Source organism: Myotis nattereri, assembly GCF_964212035.1.
Source record: "Myotis nattereri genome assembly, chromosome: 18".
Lineage (NCBI taxonomy): Eukaryota > Metazoa > Chordata > Mammalia > Chiroptera > Vespertilionidae > Myotis > Myotis nattereri.
Genome location: NC_138093.1, coordinates 12,256,598 through 12,277,983, shown reverse-complemented (window position 1 = coordinate 12,277,983; position 21,386 = coordinate 12,256,598). Strand labels below are relative to the sequence as shown.

General features: G+C 45.2%; 2 protein-coding genes across 2 annotated transcripts; one reads left to right on the top strand and one right to left on the bottom strand.

Annotated features, from left to right (window-relative positions):
• Window positions 1–9,307: 9,307 nt before the first annotated feature.
• LOC308534578 (late cornified envelope protein 3C-like) lies at window positions 9,308–9,613 on the bottom strand (the record flags this gene model as incomplete). The annotated part of the gene is made up of 1 exon (XM_081113116.1): window positions 9,308–9,613. The coding sequence occupies one exon, from the start codon at window positions 9,611–9,613 to the stop codon at window positions 9,308–9,310; it is 306 nt and encodes a 101-aa protein (XP_080969242.1).
• Window positions 9,614–16,479: 6,866 nt separating this feature from the next.
• LOC308533748 (late cornified envelope protein 3A-like) lies at window positions 16,480–16,785 on the top strand (the record flags this gene model as incomplete). The annotated part of the gene is made up of 1 exon (XM_081111847.1): window positions 16,480–16,785. One exon carries the CDS (start codon window positions 16,480–16,482, stop codon window positions 16,783–16,785), a length of 306 nt encoding a protein of 101 aa, XP_080967973.1.
• Window positions 16,786–21,386: the final 4,601 nt, after the last annotated feature.

The window sequence follows — 21,386 nt, the reverse complement described above, 5'->3', positions numbered from 1 at the left end:
TGAAGACAAGTCCCTCTAGATCAGTGGTTCTCAACCTTCCTAATGCCTTCAATACAGTTCCTCATGTCGTGGTGACCCCCAAGCATAAAATTATTTTCGTTGTTACTTCATAACTGTAATTTTGCTACTGTTATGAATCGTAATGTAAATATCTGATATGCAGGATGTATTTTCATTGTTACAAATTGAACATAATTAAAGCATAGTGATTAATCACAAAAACAATATGTAATTATCTATGTGTTTTCCAATGGTCTTAGGTGACCCCTGTGAAAGGGTCATTCGACCCCCGAAGGGGTCACGACCCACAGGTTGAGAACCGCTGCTCTAGATTAATTCTGAGTTTTTTTAAAAAAAATATATTTTATTGATTTTTTACAGAGAGGAAGGGAGAGAGATAGTTAGAAACATCGATGAGAGAGAAACATCGATCAGCTGCCTCCTGCACATCTCCCACTGGGGATGTGCCCACAACCCAGGTACATGCCCTTGACCTGAATCGAACCTGGGACCCTTCAGTCCACAAGCCGACGCTCTATCCACTGAGCCAAACCGGTTTCGGCGAATTCTGAGTTTGTTTTTGTCAAATACCCCAGATCACCTGCCTGGAAACCATTTTTGTTTTAATTACTCAGCTTGGGACTTGCAGACCACATGTGTGGTATATTCTGGATGAACAGCAAACCGATGTGAGGCACAGACCTTTGATCATTAATTTTAAAGGTTTATTTTCTCCCCACTCCCCATTAGCCCACACTCAGCCAGACAAGCTTCCTTGTTTCGTATGGTAACTTTTCTGGTCCACCTTTTTCACTAAGGATGTCTCCTTTATCGTATCTAGTGCTGTCTCTTTCTCTTCAGGACATTCGACCTCCAATCTCAAACCCCAGAAAAGGACTGTCCCTGCCATCAGGCAGCTGCCATATCCACTCATGGGCTTCCTGTTCTGGTTTTGGTTTTCAAGTCTTCCTTCAATTATGGAACTTGGGAATTTTTCTTACTTGCTTGCAAGCATAGGTATGAATCAAAAGAATATTTATTGTATTTTATCTAACACTTGAGATAGTTATAGCATAAAGATTTTAAAGCTTTCTAATAAACAATATGGCCAGAACCAGTAGTTGGTTCTTTGAAATTTCCTGTCTGTCTCAGCGGTGCTGAGGGAAATCTAGGGTAATAATTTTTGCTCTTCTTGGGGCCAAGTCTGCCCTGGCAACTACTGTGGAAGGAGCAGTGGTACTTGATTCAAAAGAACCTCAAAGGGAAGGCAAACCCAGGGACCAACTGTTGATTCTCATTCCATTCTTAAGCCAGGCAGATTTCTTAAACAACTGCTAGAGTCTAAGACTCTTGAGGACAGTGGTTGTGCTCTATATGTCTTGGTGTTTCCCTGTCCACTCAGCACTATGACTTGAATATAGGAATTGTTCAAAAACAATTGTTGATTGATTGTTGACAGCATAAACGCTATAATTTAATCCTTGCTTTGTACTTGTACTCATCAGAAATTACACTAAGGTGTGGTGCATTCTTAGTCCAAAGCAGCAAATTAATCCTACACTCCACCCAGTTCAGAAACGTATAAAAAATGCATGGACTCATTTCTGACATTATATCCATTCCTCATCGAATTCACAATTAATAATAAAGTAGAAATGATGCATGTGCTACCTGTTTAGTGAAATATATGTATTAGGGTAAATAGTCCAAAATTCACAATATCCCTAACTTTTGAAAGGATTATTAGGGAGTGTGCAGTGGGATTGCTCATTTAATGTATGAGCAAAGTCCCTTTTCTAATAACCTGCCTCGCAGGATAGTTTATTTCATTTTGGAAATTTTAATTTGTTAGAAAATCTTTGTATTAAGTTTTTAATGTTTATGTAACTTTCAAAAATTATTGAATAATTGTGTTCACTGTAGAAATATGTAAATATAAATAAATGAAGATGAAGCAACTCATAATTCTACCATCAACCACACTCATTTTCCCACCTGGTTGTGTATTTCTCCAGATCTTTCTCTATGCAAACTTTCTTTTCTTTTAACAAATTCAGATTATGAATGCTATTTTTTATTTGAACGTTTCACCCAATGGTATATTATAGCAGGTTTTCATGATAATAAACACTCATTCACAGCATATTTTTCATGCCAGAGTAGTTTTCCATTTTATGGATAGTTCACTGCTTATTTAACCAACTCTTTATGCTGGGCATTGTCTTGCTTTGATTTGCCACTATAATTAAATATGCTATAATGCACTTCATTTATTCATTCAACAAATATTTACCAGGCACCTTAACTGTGCCTAGCACTATACTAGGTGCTGAGGGTTCAGAATGGGGGATAAAGTTCCTGCCCTCACGTTAACCTTTGAAGGGGGACAGGGAGATCGAAAATAAACAAACAGACCACAAATAAGATATTCACAAATAGTGTTAATCATTGTGAAGACAAGAAAGCAAGGTAACGAGATGGAAAGTGATAGGGCCGAGTCTGTGATTTAGGCAGGGGAGACGTATGTGCCACAGAGCCAGAGGGTTAACCTTAGATGAACCTATAGGAGTGGAATTGCTACATTTTGTAGTAAGCCCTCCTCCCTCCAGGGTGTAGAGGGTTCTTCTAATCTTTGGCCCCAATTTCAAATCTGCACAAACAGAGATAGAATAGGGTAGTCAGTCTCAATTACCCAACATTCAGATAAAACAAAACAAAACAAAACATTTTGTTGATATTATTTCATTTCCTGCCCGCCCCCTGTACTGCACCCCAAGTCAACATACATACACACTGACATTTTTTTTCTGGACTATTTTTAAAGCAAAGCCCACACTTCACATTCCCGCACCCCCTCCCACCCCCCCACATGCTGGAGTATGTATCTTGAATACATGAGCATTTCTCTTTCTTACATGACTTCAATGTCATTACTATTCCTAAAAATTAACAATATGTTTTTAAGTCATATAGCACCTCACTCATGGTCACATTTCCACAAATGTCTAAAAAATGTGGCTTTAAAGTTGGTCTTTTGAGTCAGGATGCAAACAAGGACCACACATTTGATTGCTGTCTCTTAAATTTCTTCTAATCTGTAGCAGTCACCCTCCTCTTTCACATCATTTACTTTTTTTTAACTTTATTTTTTATTGTTTATACTATTATAGATGTCCCCACCCTCCCCACCTTTGCCCACCTCCACCCAGGCCACGCCCACCCTTCCCTCTGGCCCTCACCACACTGTTGTATGTGCCTATGGGTTTTGCATATGTTCTTTGGCTAATGCCTTCACCTTCTCTCATCCAGTCGCACCTTCTCCCCCACCCCCCTTCTCCCCCACTGATAGCTGTCAGTCTGTTTCATGAATCCATGCCTCTGTTTCTATAAAGCTTCTGCACAACAAAAGAAACCATAAACAAAACAAAAAGAAAACCCACTGTATGGGAGAACATATTTGCCAATGAGACACTCAACTCAACACCAAGAAGACAAACAATCCAATTAAAAAATAGGCAAAGGACCTGAATAGATGCTTCTCCAAAGAGGATATACAAATGGCCAACAGATATATGAAAAAATGCTCACCTTCACTAATAATCAGAGAGATGCAAATTAAAACCACAATGAGGTATCACCTCACACCTGCCAGAATGATTGCCATCAATAAATCAACAAACAACAAGTGCTGGTGAGGATGTGCAAAAAGGAACCCTCGTGCACTGCTGGTGGGAATGCAGACTGGTGCAGCCACTGTGGAAAACAGTATGGAGTTTCCTCAAAAAGTTAAAAATGGAACTGCCCCTTGATCCAGCGATCCCACTTCTGGGAATATATCCTAAGAATCCCAAAACACCAATTCGAAAGAATATATGCACTCCTATGTTCATAGCAACATTATTTACAATAGCCAAGATCTGGAAACATCATTTACTTTTTAAAGAAACAGATTATTCAGCTTGAAGAATTTCTCATATTTTGATCTCATTGGATTGCTTCTTCCTGGTGTCATTTAACTTTCTTGTGATATCCTTATATTCCCCAGTATTTCTTATAAACTGTCATCAGATCTGGAAGCTTGAATTAAATGCAAATGTATGTGTGTGTGTGTGTGTGTGTGTGTGTGTGTGTGTGAGAGAGAGAGAGAGAGAGAGAGAGAGAGAGAGAGAGAGAGAGAGAGAAACATCGATGTGAGACAGAAACATCAATTAGTTGCCTCCCATATGTGCTCTATCCGGGGATTAAACCCGCAACCTTTTGGTGTACAGGATGATGCTCCAACCAACTGAGCCACCTGACCACAGGAATAACCATTTTTTTTAAAAAGGAAGTATCATTATGAACTCATGGATTTTTCTATTTTTTGATGTGCCTTGCTCAACTGCAACGATTATTGCTTTTGATTTTCAAATTTTCCTTTTTTAAGCTTCCTGTGTCTTTTTTGACACAGCCTCTGCCATAGCTTCTTTGCTTTCTGGTAAAATAAGGGTCATCCTGTGCATCACCTGCTTCAGATCTAGCCTCAACCATTTCTCCAAGGACTCCTGCTTTCTTTTAGTGGGACATGGTATTTAGAAACCATAATATGGGCAGCACGGATGAAAAATACTACTAAGCTTTTATTGCTGCAAGATATCTTCATAGACAACACCAGGAAATCCATTTTTAAAGAAAAATATCATGAATGAAAAATGGCATTTCCATTTAAATTAACATTTTGGGATATATCCTTCCTTTATATTATTTCTGAACTTTTCCAACTCTTACATGGAAAATTTTGGCCTTTTTTTGTTTTATCTTGCAATATAGCAATAACATTTTCCAAATGCCAATGCCAATATTACTACTACTGATAAGACCATCCAATGCTATGTAAGGTTTCTTTGAAACTTTTTTTTGTCCTTGGAATAGAGATGTAGTCAGAATACTGCTTTAAAACGACTTGAAATAACTCTTTTCTCATTGTAGTTATATTACCTACTTCATATACAGTTGCATACATTTGTTAGTTTGTTTTCACTGTTTAAAAATTTTTAATTTTAATACTTTTGTTTTTATTCACGTGTTAAAAATTTACATTATTCTGAAGTCAAAACTCTAAAACAAAGTCCAGCATTTTTTCCTGTCCCACCTCTTTCATACATAGTCATTTTTATCAATTTGGAGTTTAGCCCACAGTTTCTTTAACTCTTTTTAAAAAATATATATTTCATGGATTTTTTTACAGAGAGGAAGGGAGAGGGATAGAGAGTTAGAAACATCGATGAGAGAGAAACATCAATCAGCTGCCTCCTGCACACTCCCCACTGGGCATGTGCCCGCAACCAAGGTGCATGCCCTTGACCGGAATCGAACCTGGGACCCTTCAATCTGCAGTCTGACGCTCTATTCACTGAGCCAAACCTGTTAGGTCCAGTTTCTTTAACTCTTTATTTGATTTTCAGCACCGCTGTGTAGGCAGACATGGATTATTATTGTTATTGTCTCCATAAGAGAGGAAGCTGCATTGCTCTGTTTAAGCCTAGAGCCCTGGATCCCCATCCCAGGTTCCTTCCCCTGTCCCACACCACCCCCTACAGACAACCTAAAGAATTTCATCAAGGAGATACAGCCATCTGGTCACCCTTTGCTAGACATCGACCTAAACAGACTGCTTACTCCACCTACTCTAGAATTATGTGAAATAAGTATGCCAATTATTTCTGGACTCCAAGTGACGCTTAGTGTCTGGAGCTAGAAAAGCACATAGGTAAACACTGGTATATGTGAGTGTGTGTGTGTGTGTGTGTGTGTGTGTGTGTGTATGTTGCTAGGGAAACAAATTACCACCTAGAGCAGGGGTGGGCAACCTTTTTGTGAGTGCGTGCCAAAACCAGCAAAATCTCTGACTCAAAATTCTTCTGCGTGCCAACCCTAATGTTTTGAGAACATGTTACGCCTACTTGATATCTCTTAAGGTGTACCTATGTGAAGAACCTTGAAGAAATAATAAAATTCATTTGAGCGACAAAAACACAGTATATGATGATGAAAAATACATTTATTTTTAAATGTATACATGTATACTGATAGTCCCACAGAAAAATTTATGACTCTGTTTGATATTATCAGTGGGACTTTTGCTGCTGCATCACTGATGACAGAGAATTTACATCAGGTTTATATTTTGTGACCTTCAGAGATATGCTACTACTTTCATCTGTCAGGCTACTCCTATTACAAGACTTAACAAAAGTCATCACTGAGAACAAAGATTCACAAGTGTATATGGATGAAACCAAAACACTGGTCGGATCTAGGAAGGCAGGGAGAGTTAAGGCAGAGGCATAGAAATTGCTCTTCCCCTCTCTCGTCAATCCATGTCTACGGTCTTTAAGGTAACTTGTTATGTAAAATTATTTATTGATCTGAGATGCACCTACACTGAATTTATCTGAAAAATAAAAAAGTCGATATTAAGAAAAAAATTGTAAATGGAAGGATTATAAGAGAGGGTTTCACATGCCAGCAAAAGTTACTGGCGTGCCATGTTTGGGACGCATGCCAGGGGTTGCCCACCCCTGGCCTAGAGCTATCATTTTCTGCTAACAACTGCCTACTGATGTGGAACTGAGGTTCACGTGGTATTCATGGCATCACCCTTCAGGCAAATGTGGGACCATTTACAAGAGGAAAGCAGTTTTGAAATTATTGGTGACAGTTCAGAAAACCACATAGCAGAGCCTGTTAAATCCCAATTGTAGTTTGGGAACATTTAACAATAAAATCTCATAAGTGTTCCATGAGTTTAAAATGTAGGTTTAGCTTTTTTCTTTCTAATTTAATGTAGTTTTAAGTTGTATTGACAACTAGGAAGAAAATAGAGACTACGAATTTCCTAACTGGGCGAGTGCACAAGTATGAGAGAGTAAAATCCTAAGGTATTATCACCAAAGGGTTTCTTCCTAGCCCCCTAGCCCCAACCTCTTCACTCTCTAGAGAACTGGCCTGGGGAGGGAGGGAGAGAGAGAGAAACATCGATGTGAGAGAGAAACATTGATTGGCTCCCTCCCACATGCACCTGACCAGGGCTGTGATGGAACCTGGGAACTTGCAACCCAGGGACTGCTCTGACCGGGAATCCAACCAAGACCTTCCCGTGGCCGGTGTGGCTCCAACCCACTGAGCCACACCAGCCAGGGCTAAAATGTGTTAGTATTTTTAAAACAACAACACCACTGACCTTTTAACAACAATACCAGAGAACAGTGAGAGAAGCTCTGACAGGGAATCGAACCCACAACCTTTTGGTGTACCTGATGATATTCCAACAGATGGAGCCACTCCGCCAGGGTTATTGTTTGTGGATTTAAAAAAATAAACTTTTCCAACTTTGGGTACTTTTTGCCCCGTGGAGCTGCTAATTGCTTCATCAGCTGGGGCAGCTCCCCACTGATGTGGAAGCTAGCTGTCTCTGGGGCAAGGCTGAGGAACACCGGCCACAGTTGGCCACTAGGTGTCTCTGGTCACTCTCGAAGCCAGCTGCCAGGGACCTGGAAACCAGCTGATGTGGGCAGAGCTGCGGATGTCTTATCTCTGCTCATCTGCCTTCTTGATTACTGTCTTTGATCCAGGTCTGCCTTTCCCTGGCCTCAGGGCCTCTGAACAGTCCTTGTGCTTTGGGGCCGATGTGGGTCCCTTTGGGTGGCTGTGGAGGCATATCCCGGCACAGAGGTTTCTGAGGTCTGGAAGCACAGATGCCTAGCCATCAGCACACAGGGCTCCAGCCAGCCTGCTGCTGGCCACCAAGCCTGTCGAGGTTGCTCTGGTCCCGTTAGAGCTGGCAGCACAGCATCCTCAGTGCAAGTTAGCATCAGGGGTGGGCAGGGCAGGGACAGGCATTACAGAAATGTGAGTGTGGGGGAGGGGAATTGGACGCCTCAGGGCTCACTTTCCAGGGAGGAGACAGGCAGATAAGCAAACACTCACAGGTGTGATAGTGGGACCCTGCTTCTGTACGGACACGGGGATCGGGGAGTGTGTGGAGGGCCAGGGAAGAAGAGATTTCATGGAGGCGTAGACATCTGGGCTAGGTCCAGCAGGATGTGGTCAGTTGATGGTATCACTTTGTCTAAAATCAGGGACAACCTCTCTTCCCCAGATGGGGTCCTATTGCAATTATGACCTACGTGGTTTGGAATCTTACTGATATAAACGTAAAAAGCAACATTAAACACAGTGAGCTGGGCTGGAAGAAGGTAATTTAGAGAGAATTCTATTACTTTGAAGGAAATCAGGGTAGTGTGTTCGTTGCATTGATTTGTAGCAAGTTGAGAAAATGTGTGATGATGATGTTTCCGTGTCTGCAATGTGAGATAATGAGGGCTGTTGGGAGGATTAACTGAAGAACCGTATGCCAAACAGCTGGGATCCTGCCTGGCTCATGTCAGTGCTAAGGAAATATTTAATCTTATAATTATTTTTATTCTTAAAACCAGCACCATTTCCCAGTTCCATGTTTCTCTTCTTTCCAATTTTCTCACATCAGATATTTTAGAGCCCAACGTCTCCCCTGAATCTACAACCTCTTCAGTTTTATCTCTCATCATTGTTCCCGAGATCCTCATTGAAGAAATTGAGTTAATAATCCTCCCATGGCCTCTCTTTCCTCGCCTGGTCTCTCAACCTCTTTTCTGACCAGACTTCTCATTCTTTGCCTCCCAGGCCCTGGCTCATGGTTGGGGATCCTGGAATCCCTTCTGGATTCTGATGGCGGAAGTCACCTCCAGCAGAGTCTAGGCTTGAGTCAGACCCTTTCCCACATCATGTTGTGGGGATCTTTTCCTTTCGTTGGTGTGGGGCTGAAACCAGCACCCTTCCTCCTCCTGCCCCAACACAAAGTGTCCCCACAGGCCCTTTTGCAGGAAATGGAACTGCTGTGTTTTCTGGCCTAGAGTCAGGATCTGCCTCTTCCCCAAGGTAGTGGTGGCCTGAGGAACAGAGGGAGGAGACACTCCCAGAGCAACCTGGGTTGGAACAAAGTCAAAGAGCCTAGTGGTGCTGAGGAAACAAAAACTTTATTTTTTCACAGGGTCACACACAGGTGACGGGGTAGATGGTGCAGGTTCCCGCAGAGCGGGAGGTGGGCACGCTGTGGGGCCCGGAGTGTGGAGAGAAGGCGCCACTGAGGCCCTCAGCTGCTCTCCAGAGACACCTCAGCGCCGGCCAAGGGCACAGATGCGGGTACTGAGAGGACACACACTAGGCAGAGGCTGGTCCCTGGAAGTTTGTCTCCTCTCAAGTCGCTTGTCTCAGCATCAGATCCAGGTCAGCAGCAGCCCCCAGAGCCGTGGCCACAGCCCGAGCCCCCAGGATGCTGACCACTGCCAGTGTCACAGGACTCCGAGCTCTGGCGCCTGCAGCGGTGGGACCTGCGGTGATGCCTGTGGTGGCTCAGGCAGCAGCCACCCTCCGAGGAGCTGGGGCCACAGCCGCCCCCAGAGCTCAGAGCACAGCCAGAGGGGGCTGGGGGCACACACTGCGCTGGGCTCTTTGGGGGGCACTTCGGGGAGGGGAACTTGGGGGTGCACTTGGGAGGGGGCTGGCACTGCTGCTGGTTCTGCTGGCAGGACATCTCGGCAGGAGGTGAGTGAGCCTGGATGGTTAAAGGAAAAAGTCAGCGCAAGAGCTCCAGGCCAGGGTCTCCTCCAGGAACAGCCTGATAAAGCCCCTGCTCCTCACACCAGCTGCCTCCTCAGCTATGATGCTCAGGAGGAAAACAGAAACGGCTCTCAACTTAAAATGAGCTGAAAAGACAGTTCCCTCACTTGGCCCTCTTTCCAAAAGGACTCCGCATCTGCCTGTCTTCCTGGAAGCATGGAAGCAAACGCACCCCTGTAGCAGCGCCCAGAGTAGGTCTCTGGCAAGTGGGCACCTTCCAGGGTAAGGAGTGGAAGGGATGCTGACAGCCAGGGCCCTGCCAGGTCACAGACCTGGATGCATTCACAGAGGTTCCCTGCTCACTGTCCCTCTCCTATGCCCTGCTGCCCTCCAAGGTCCTCTTCGTGTGCTTGCACACCAGACCCTTCCGAATCCCTCTTCCCCACTGAAGTCTGGGCCCGTCTTCCCATCACTCCCAGCTGAGGTCTGGCCCCTTATAGACACTCACCCGGAGCAGAGGAGGCAGGCGAAGTGTGTTCCTGAGGAGGCTGTGGATGGGGAGCCCAGGGCAGGAGCCCTTTTATCCTGTGCTGGGTTGTGACACAGGGCCTGGTCATGCTGCTGCTTTCACAAGCAGGGGGAGGGGACAGCGCCACACACCCCCCTCCCAGGGCTGCAGCTTCTTCCTGCACACATGCCAAGATGCCTGGCAAGAGGGAACCGGGAAATCTTGATGACTGCTCCCCAGGTGTGCTGGGGTCCTGCCATGTGTCCTTTCACTCATTCAGCTCCGACGCGTTCACTTTGGCTCTGCCCCTTGCATTTGTGCCTGGCAGTGAGGATGTAAAAACAGATGCCTATGGCACATTTCCTGATCTTGAGCATTTCACGCTTAACTGGACAGACATCAGAGAAGTAAACATTTATCTTTGTTACCATGTGATCGTCCGTTGCTATCTCTATCTTTCAGGCATTAGTTCCCTATTGCTCTGCATAGTGCCAAGGGTCATGTTTTGCTCAGGTACAATCAGCTCCTGTTGGTGATCTGAGATCACTGGACCACGGGAATGAGATGGGCTGAGAAATCCATGGAGGGTGGGATCCAGGCCCTGTCTGGGTAGGTGGGGTCCCGAAGCCAACTGAAGCTAAAGTAGAATTATATAAATTTGCTGACAAAATACCAGAATTATCTACAATAGTGGAGATCATGAGACTCATATTTAGTATAAAAAAATCCAATTTTTCATATTTAGTTTTCTGTGAGATATATGGTGTTGATTATAAAAATGATCTATGAATATAAAATATTGAAGATTATTATTGGAAGTCAGGAAGACGATTTCAGTGTGTGGCTTATGGTGAGGTTGATGATGGTGGTGATGTTATGCGCATCATATCCAATAGAACAGACCTGATAATTTCTAAGGTTTGTATAGGATGATTTTTGAATAAAGTTTGAATCCTATTTTTCCATTGGATTGTATGATAGTACTAGAGGTGAATTTCTCATTGACCTCATCTCTACTATCACAATGACTGCTATTTTTCCCCCTGAATATTACATTCAGAACTGCAGCAAACATTAGGCATATATATTACAATTAAATGGCTTGGGCTAGGTAATTTTGGGGAAGGCTCAAGGAAGTGAAGTTTTGCTCTGTATTTGGTGCTTTCAGAAAGCAGGGGGGCATTTATATGATTAGGTATCAATAATTTTTATTTTATTGATTTTTTACAGAGAGGAAGGGAGAGAGATAGAGAGTTAGAAACATCGATGACAATCTGTTTGAGGCCGGGGAGGGTTGGGGGGCAGGAGGTAGGGGGGTAAGAGATCAACTAAAGGACTTGTATACATGCATATAAGCATAACCAATGGACATAAGACACTGGGGGATAGGGGAGGCTAGGGGACTGTCTAGGGCGGGGGGATAAAATGGACACATATGTAATACCCTTTGTAATATTTTAAGCAATAAAAAAAAAATGAGATTTGAGCACAAAAAAAAAAAAAAAAAAGAAACATCGATGAGAGAGAAACATCGATCAGCTGCCCCCCGCACACTCCCCACTGGGGATGCGCCTGCAACCAAGGTACATGGCCCTGATTAGAATCGAACCTGGGACCTTGAGTCTGAAGGTTGACGCTCCATCCACTGAGCCAAATCGGTTAGGGCTGAATAATTTTTAGCTAGAAAGCAGGATTAATGGGGCAAGACTAAAGCTGCAATTGATAAAGAAGTAACAGTGCCTCATGTCCACTGATAAAACGGGATGTTTGATCGTTTTTTTTTGTGTGATTTGGATAATGCTCTTGTGTTGTTGGTGCTCAGAATGGTCTTATTTTTGTCTTGCTCCCTCATGGTCACAAAGTTAGCTTGTCTGATGTTGGAGTTTTGTGAACTTGCTTTTATTCAATCAGAGAAGACGTGGCCTAGCTCCTAGAACCAGCCCAGCTTGTTGCCAGCAATCTGGGACTGTTTCCCCCTGTCTCAGCAATGATTATGGGCCAGGCAATGGGAATAGAGCATTTAAAAGGAGAGGTATGGTGTCCCTTTTCAGGAAGGGTATGGCAGATCAAAAATATATAGAAGAATTTGTTACACCCGTGACAAATGGTCCCCATATAGAATTCAAGTGCCATGGGGCATGTGAACAAAAAGTTAGAGTTTAGACTTTGCTGCAAAAGTGAATATTTTCCCATATCTTGTGATTATCAGAAGGTAGTCTTATTCTTACAATAGCAGCAAGGATGGAAGCCATTTTTCCACCATGGGTTCCAACCCTGAGTCATTGGTGATGGTAGGAGTGGGGGTGGAAGATAGTGGTGTGGGGTGAGATAGTAGAAGAGAGAAGAGGGAGCTGCAGCTGAAAAAGTAACACACACACACTTTGGGATAGTTTCAAAGGATCAAAATATTCTTGTCTACGACTGTCAATGGCCAGTTTTCCCTGTCCTTGATGAAACATTGGTGGATGTCTCTCAGGCTTTGCCCAAGCCCCATCCCTAATGCCTGCCTTGGAAGGTTCCACACAGGACTCATTAATGGATGAGGCTCATTCATCTCACCTCCGCCTTGATGAGGTGCTCCTGCCTCTCACTCCTCCTTTTCCTCATGAGATCAGGTGCTCAGCAGGCCCCACACACAGAACAGCCATCCTGTGATGACAGAGAATCACAATAAGATCATGGCCTGGTCACTTCTCCCAGAGCAGGAGGGCAACTCCCCAAGAGTCACCAATCTTAGGAGTCCCATCCCAAGGAGCATTGGCTCCCTGTGGTCCTGAGACATCAAGGAAATACAGAGACTGGTCTGGCTGGATGGATCTGGGGAGAATTTCATGACTTAGTCATCACAGTTGGTGTAGGAGTGGGCAGTGCAGGATCTCAGGTCCAGCTCCGTGGAGTACATTTTGGACATTCCATATCAGAAGGCAAGGATGAGTCAACAAACACAAAGTCCTTCTTCCTTTGCTTAGAACTCCCAGTTCCTTGTCAGTTCTGTCTCCTCCCTCCCCCATAACAATGGCATTCCGTGGCAAGAAGCTGAGCCATTCTTAAGGGAAATGGGAAGAGGTAGTCAGAAAGTGCCACCTGACTAAGAATCTTATGTGGATCCCAATTAACCTCTCATAGCTGAAGCGAGGCAGCTTCCAGAGTTGAGGCTCAGCGGGAAGAGACTGTAGGCGGGCCCTGAGCAGGATATGTGAGTGGCACTGAAGGGGCCACTTGGAAGGGGCTTGATACTACCCTTAGTTTTGCTTCCAGGACATCTTGGAGGAAGTTTAGTGACTCTAGGAGAAGTAAAAAAGCAAATAATTGCATGTGATTGTATCAAGTTAAAAAAATGACTCCCTATTTATTTCAGAGCTTGAGGCTCTGAACCCACAGCATAGGAAAAATTCCTGAGCAAAGAGGAGTAAGGAAATAGAAAGTGATGAGTTGAGGAATTCTGATTCCAGTGAGAACTGACAAAATCTTGGACCTCTTTTCTTATTTTGTTTGCAGGCAGGAAATGGGTGGTGGGATTGGAAGAGGGTAAGGGTGAGTCTTGTTTAGAGGGCAGCTTGTTGCACTCTCCAGCCCCAAGCCCTTTGCATCTCCATGGAAGGTGCCAAGAGTTTTAAGGGAAGAAAGAATTTAAGAACCCCCAAGATTGTCCAAATATCTGTACCTCAGTTCTCCTGTAGGAGCCCTTCTTATTATCATTCACTTATTCATAAAAATCATTTATTCTTTCAAACCGTTTATATTGAGATATTACACGTTGTGCTGGGCCAAAGGTGAGTCAAGAGTGAAGAAGATGCTCCTCCATTCTTAGGCTGACAGGGTAGTAGGACTGACAGGCAAGTGATGAAATAAGCATGAGCCAGCTGAGGATGCTGTAATACGTGTGTGTGTGTGGATAGTCCACATGTCTGAAGTCAGAGTTTTGGGGTGTCAGTCCCCTGTTGCTCTTCAGTGACTCAGTGAATAATGAACCGGATGTTGTCACCGGCTATCACTTGGGATGGTCCATGAGTTGAACAGAGATGTGGAGCCTGTAACCTGTCCAAGCACAGAAAACCCAGGCAGGGCAAGTAGAGGTGCTCATGGAGCCATGCGCCTCTCAACACTCTATGTTCCTCTTCAGCTTCATCACCCAGTCTGATATGAGAAAGCACCCATTTCACCTTTCCTGAATAATGCCTTCTAAACAATATCAATTGATGGGTTCCTCAGCATTCTGAAGGAAATGAGCACTCTACCATAATTCAGGGTTAAGCCTACAGATATCCCCTCAGCAAGAGACTCCTTCTGGAGACAGAAAAATATCGGCGAGGAGGGTCAATGCTAACTCTAACTCTTCCCCTTTCCATTTCCCAAGCCCCAATTTTGTGTGACCCCGTGCAATTCAGCCTCCCACAGGCACTTCAAAATAAATCATGGGATTCCTATGCTTCAAAGTGGGTAAGTTGTAAAGTGCAAACCCGTGTCTATCAGCAATAAACTATAAAGTACAGAAAAGAAATATTTCATTCAAATTACTATTTAATTTTTAAAAATATATTTTTATTGAATTCAGAGAGGAGGGGAGAGGGAGAGAGAGATAGAAACATCAATGATGAGAGAGAATCATTGATTGGCTGTCACCTGCATGCCCCCCACTGAAGATCAAGCTTGCAACCCGGGCAAATGCTCTATCCACTGAGCCAAACTGGCTAGGGCACCATTTAATTTTAATATAAATGATTAATGTTTGTTGAAGTTCTGAATGTAATCTTTTTGAAAAAAATAGCAAAATGCAGTCACTGTAATAGTAGAAATGAGGTCAATGAGAAATTTATCCCTAGTACTATCATACAATCCAATGAGACAATAGGGTTCAGATTTTATTCAAAAACCATCCTACACAAACCTTAGAAATGATCAGATCTGTTCTATTGGATATGATGCGCATAACATCACCACCATCATCAGCCTCACAATTAGCCACACATTAAAATCATTCTCCTGACTCCAAATAACTCTCTTAAATATTTCACACTCATAGGAAATTTTTATAATCAATATTATATATCCCACCAGAAACTAAATATAAAAAAACTGGATTTTTATACTACATATGAGTCTCACGATCTCCACTATTGTAGATAATTCTGGTATTTTGTCAGCTCATTTATACTAGTATAATTCTACTTTAGCTTCAGTTCTCTTGGGGGCTCCACCCACCAAGACAAGGCCTGAATCCCATTCTCCATCCATTTCCCAACTTGCCTCTTTCCCATGGCCCATTGGTCTCAGATCACCAACATCCCCAGAGATGAGGAGCTGATTATACCTGAACAAATCATGACCCTTGGCACTATCCAGTGTAAATGGGAACTAATGCTTGAAAGACAGAGGTTTCAAAGGACAATCACATGGTAACAAAGATAAATGTTTACTTCTCTGATGTCTGTCCAGTTAAGCGTGAAATGCTCAAGATCAGGAAATGTGCCATAGGCATCTGTCTTTACATCCTCACTGCCAGGCACAAATGCAAGGGGCAGAGCCAAAGTGAAAGGAGACATGGCAGGACCCCAGCACACCTGGGGAGCAGTCATCAAGATTTCCTGGTTCCCTCTTGCCAGGCATCTTGGCATGTGTGCAGGAAGAAGCTGCAGCCCTGGGAGGGGGGTGTGTGGCGCTGTCCCCTCCCCCTGCTTGTGAAAGCAGCAGCATGACCAGGCCCTGTGTCACAACCCAGCACAGGATAAAAGGGCTCCTGCCCTGGGCTCCCCATCCACAGCCTCCTCAGGAACACACTTCGCCTGCCTCCTCTGCTCCGGGTGAGTGTCTATAAGGGGCCAGACCTCAGCTGGGAGTGATGGGAAGATGGGCCCAGACTTCAGTGGGGAAGAGGGATTCGGAAAGGTCTGGTGTGCAAGCACACGAAGAGGACCTTGGAGGGCAGCAGGGCATAGGAGAGGGACAGTGAGCAGGGAACCTTTGTGAATGCATCCAGGTCTGTGACCTGGCAGGGCCCTGGCTGTCAGCATCCCCTCCACTCCTTACCCTGGAAGGTGCCCACTTGCCAGAGACCTCCAGGCGCTCCTACAGGGGTGCGTTTGCTTCCATGCTTCCAGGAAGACAGGCAGATGCGGAGTCCTTTTGGAAAGAGGGCCAAGTGAGGGAACTGTCTTTTCAGCTCATTTTAAGTTGAGAGCCGTTTCTGTTTTCCTCCTGAGCATCATAGCTGAGGAGGCAGCTGGTGTGAGGAGCAGGGGCTTTATCAGGCTGTTCCTGGAGGAGACCCTGGCCTGGAGCTCTTGCGCTGACTTTTTCCTTTAACCATCCAGGCTCACTCACCTCCTGCCGAGATGTCCTGCCAGCAGAACCAGCAGCAGTGCCAGCCCCCTCCCAAGTGCACCCCCAAGTGCCCCTCCCCGAAGTGCCCCCCAAAGAGCCCAGCGCAGTGTTTGCCCCCAGCCCCCTCTGGCTGTGCTCTGAGCTCTGGGGGCGGCTGTGGCCCCAGCTCCTCGGAGGGTGGCTGCTGCCTGAGCCACCACAGGCATCACCGCAGGTCCCACCGCTGCAGGCGCCAGAGCTCGGAGTCCTGTGACACTGGCAGTGGTCAGCATCCTGGGGGCTCGGGCTGTGGCCACGGCTCTGGGGGCTGCTGCTGACCTGGATCTGATGCTGAGACAAGCGACTTGAGAGGAGACAAACTTCCAGGGACCAGCCTCTGCCTAGTGTGTGCCCTCTCAGCACCCGCATCTGTGCCCTTGGCCGGCGCTGAGGTGTCTCTGGAGAGCAGCTGAGGGCCTCAGTGGCGCCTTCTCTCCACACTCCAGGGTCCCACAGCGTGGCCACCTCCCGCTCTGCGGGAACCTGCACCATCTACCCCGTCACCTGTGTGTGACCCTGTGAAAAAATAAAGTTTTTGTTTCCTCAGCACCACTAGGCTCTTTGACTTTGTTCCAACCCAGGTTGCTCTGGGAGTGTCTCCTCCCTCTGTTCCTCAGGCCACCACTACCTTGGGGAAGAGGCAGATCCTGACTCTAGGCCAGAAAACACAGCAGTTCCATTTCCTGCAAAAGGGCCTGTGGGAACACTTTGTGTTGGGGCAGGAGGAGGAAGGGTGCTGGTTTCAGCCCCACACCAACGAAAGGAAAAGATCCCCACAACATGATGTGGGAAAAGGTCTGACTCAAGCCTAGACTCTGCTGGAGGTGACTTCCGCCATCAGAATCCAGAAGGGATTCCAGGATCCCCAACCATGAGCCAGAGGCTGGGAGGCAAAGAATGAGAAGTCTGGTCAGAAAAGAGGTTGAGAGACCAGGCGAGGAAAGAGAGGCCATGGGAGGATTATTAACTCAATTTCTTCAATGAGGATCTGGGGAAGAATGATGAGAGATAAAACTGAAGAGGTTGTAGATGCAGGGGAGACGTTGGGCTCTACAATATCTGATGTGAGAAAATTGGAAAGAAGAGAAACATGGAACTGGGAAATGGTCCTGGTTTTAAAAATAAAGATAATTTTAAGATCAAATATTTCCTTAGCACATTTATGAGCCAGGAATTGGTTCTTGAGTTAATCCTCCCAACAGCGCTGGGATGTGGGTACTCTTATCGTCTCAGATACGGAAACATCAGCATCACCACACATTTTGTCAACTTGCAGAGCATCCCAATGACTCAAGAGAGACTAAAACGAGGTATTGCAAAAGCCTCTGGCCAAAGTCTCTTCTCTGATGCTTTTATGACCCCAGGCTGTACTTCTGAACTAAGAAATTTAAGAGGAAATGAAAATTGAACTTAACGTGGACAGATGCTCTTTCCTATTTGGCCTTTTGATAGAAGAGAAGACTGACTCTGTTCTAATTGGATTTCTATGGCATCTTGTCTCTGTGTAACCATGGAAGAGAATGAACTATTTTGACAAAAACTTCCTCAAGGATGTCTCAAGAGATGAATACATCTCTCAGAACATGTTTAGGAAGAGGATGAGGACATATTAAGGACCCATGGCCTTGTCAGTCACAGAACCCCTCAAAAGGCCAATAAAGATGCTTACTGACCCCATACTCCTCTTGTTGCCTCCAATGTGGACCCTCTGCTTCCCTCTCCTCTGATGGAGGCCTGGGCTTCTCTTACAGGCCCTCCTAGCGCAGGTCCTGCACTTGATGGACATTCAGCTGATTTTGTGGAAGCCAGTAAAAGCTGATTCTGAGTAGGCTGTGGACTGAGAAGTCCAGGGCAGGGACTCGTGGGTTTGTGATGCTCAGTATGGGTATGCTGCTGGAGGAGGGTGATAGCACCTAACGCTCCCAGCTCAGTTCTGAGCATAAGACAATATGTCTGACAAAAGGGAACTAGGAAACTCTGGTACTTGCTCAAATACTTCCCACACAGGCCTACACGTGTACTTGACAGAGGCCATGTCCCATGTCCATACTTTGCAGTGGAATGTAGTCTGGAATATGACACACATGACCTAAAATAAATGAATTGTCTAGCTGGACAGAAGACAAGTGAATAAGGAGTCTACCCTCTGTGATAAGTGCTATAAAATAAGTGACTAACTACAAAGTCCATAGTTCTTTGGGTGCCCTCTTTTTCTCCTGCATGTTCTCTGGTAAAACTGGGCACCTAATATAATAATCTCTTGTTCTCGGGGGTGGTGACTATGCTGAGAACACTGGACATTCAGGGTGAGTTGTGTGTGGAAAATGGGTGGAGGGGTTAGGCCAGGGGAGGTGGGATCAGGAGAGAAACTTGCTGGCACTCAGGAAGGAACGTGGGACACCTGGGCAGGACAGGTGCGGAGCCAAGTCAGTGTTCGATGGAAGGGTAAGTATAGAGAAGGGAACTACAGTTGGAGTGATAAGAATCACAATTAGCGTATTACAAAAATCCTTGCGATTAAAATTTTATGCTGAATTATACTGAACTGCACTGAGGTTTTTGTCTGGGATGTAGATATGGGGTCTGCCTGAGATTCAACACAGCCCAGAAGGCAATGCCTGAATGAAAATGAAACTTTCGTTTTGTAACTCTGAGTTCAGGTGTTTGATTAAGCAGTTAGAAGCCCTCCGGAGATCTCTGTTCCAAGGATTTCTCCCGGGTCTTTCTCCCTTTCTACTACCAGCCAATCAGTAACGCGATTCCAAGGCTCCAGCCACGTTCCCCTCATTGCCTTTAGAACCTTCCTCTTGTTGTAATTATCCACGACACCAAGAAATCAGTGTTTTGTGGTCAAACAGACTGTGAAATATTTCACAAGATTTCAACCCCGAAAAACTTTTTGTCCGTAAACCTCACCTCCAGGCCCTCGGTTCCTAGGAGTCGCCTGTGGGTGATCAGGAATCCATCTTCTCTCTTCTCCACAATGTTCCAGGCGCCAGCATTCCCTGCAGGTCAGCTCAGGGCCTGGAAGTGCTGAGGAATGGGTGACATCACTGAGCATCGAATGCGGGGGTTTCATGTGCCAAGGATAGAAGGCAGGTGGGTGGTGCTGAAAGGAAGAGTCACTAACTCACAAAGGCATACGCCCTGACCTTACAGCATCCAGGAAGGAGGAGCTACGCAGTTACAGAGAGGGGAGGATGGGCTTTGAAGATTAGAGAGAAGGAGATCCTTGGAATAACCTAGAACCTTCTATAGGAACATCTTAAAAGATCAAGTCCCATGAAGTAGAGGAGAGATAGTCGGAGGGTGTGAGCATCTTGTGTGCTACTCACCTGCCATCCACAGAGTAACCCTAAATCTTTCTGCCTCAGCTCCTTCCTTCCTTCCTCCCTCCCTCCTTCCTCCTTTCCTTCCTCCCCCTCCTCCCCATCCTTTCCTTCCTTCCTTAACATATGTTGAGCTGATCCAGCTTCTTGTAATCTCCATTCTAAATCCTCCATATCTTTCAAGGCAGATACCAAGAGTTTTCCTATGAGAAAAGTCACAGGACTCTTCAATACCCTGTCTTAGCCTTCCTGTAGGCCTGCCATTTTAATTTTTTTCATCCATCCATCCATCCATCCATCCATCCACTCAGTAATCAAGCAGGATGTGTTGCACTGCTATGGCGGCACACCATGCATTCTGCTATACACAATTGGGAAATGAGTAAGATTTGGTCCCTGTTCTTGAGTAGATCACAGAATAGTGGGGCAAATGCACAAGTAATAAAATAAGCATGATCTGATGTGGTCAGTGCTGCAACGTGTGTGTGGCGTCCACAGGCCCCAGGTCAGAGCCTTTGGGTATCAGCCCCTTTTTGCCTGCAGTAACTCTGAGGGGGAGGATGCATCTAGAGGTTGTCACCTGCTATCATTTAAGGGTTTTAGTTGAGATGAAGTCATGGGCCTGTAAGAACAGTGCTTGGACAAGTGGTAGGAACAGAGGTGGAGATCCTTGGTCTGCCTGTGGGCAGCCAGCCCAGATGGCAATGCCAAGAGGAACTCATAGAACTTGGGGGTCCTCCCAGGAGGGCTAACACGTTGCTAAGGGTGCTACTGAGGGGACACTGGAGAGATCTCAGACAAAATGTAAGGGGCTGAATAATGGGTTTGATAAGCATTCATTTAAAGTCAGAGATTCCTGAGTTTGAATTCTTGCTTCTCCACTAAACAGCTGGTACCTGGAGAAAGAAAAAGCTATAAAGTGATAAAGGCACCATAGATCAAAGATGTGGGGAATAAAATCACAGATAGAGTCAAGAAATCTAGCTGCAGTGACACGGTTTGCTAACTAAGACACATCTGAGGACCATTGTGTCAGTACCATGGTGACTGTGATATTTATTCTAAGAGCTCCAAGAGTAGTTTGGGGAGGGAGTGATTCCAGTTGGCTAGGGCGGCTTAGGGAGATTGGCTGAGCTATGAATCATATTTAATGGGTGTGGTGATGATGAGGGTGAAATGGTGAAGCTTATGTACACCAAAGTAGGAGTGATTGACCAAGAATTTTGGAAATTACCATTATGTAAGCTGTGTGGTATTTTTCCATTGCATTTTATTTTAACATTAGAGATGCATTGTTCTCTGAAACATCACATTTAAGAATGAGACAAGTCACCCTAGCCGGTTTGGCTCAGTGGATAGAACATCGGCCTGAAGAAGGGTTCAGTTTCAATTCCAGTCAAGGGCACGTACCTTGGTTGCAAGCTCGTCCCTCCCCAGCCTGGGCCCTGGTCAGGGCACGAGCTGGAGGCAACCAATTGATGTGTTTCTCTCACATCGATATTTCTCTCTGTCTTTCTCTCTCTCTGCCACTCTCTCTAAAATCTAAGGAA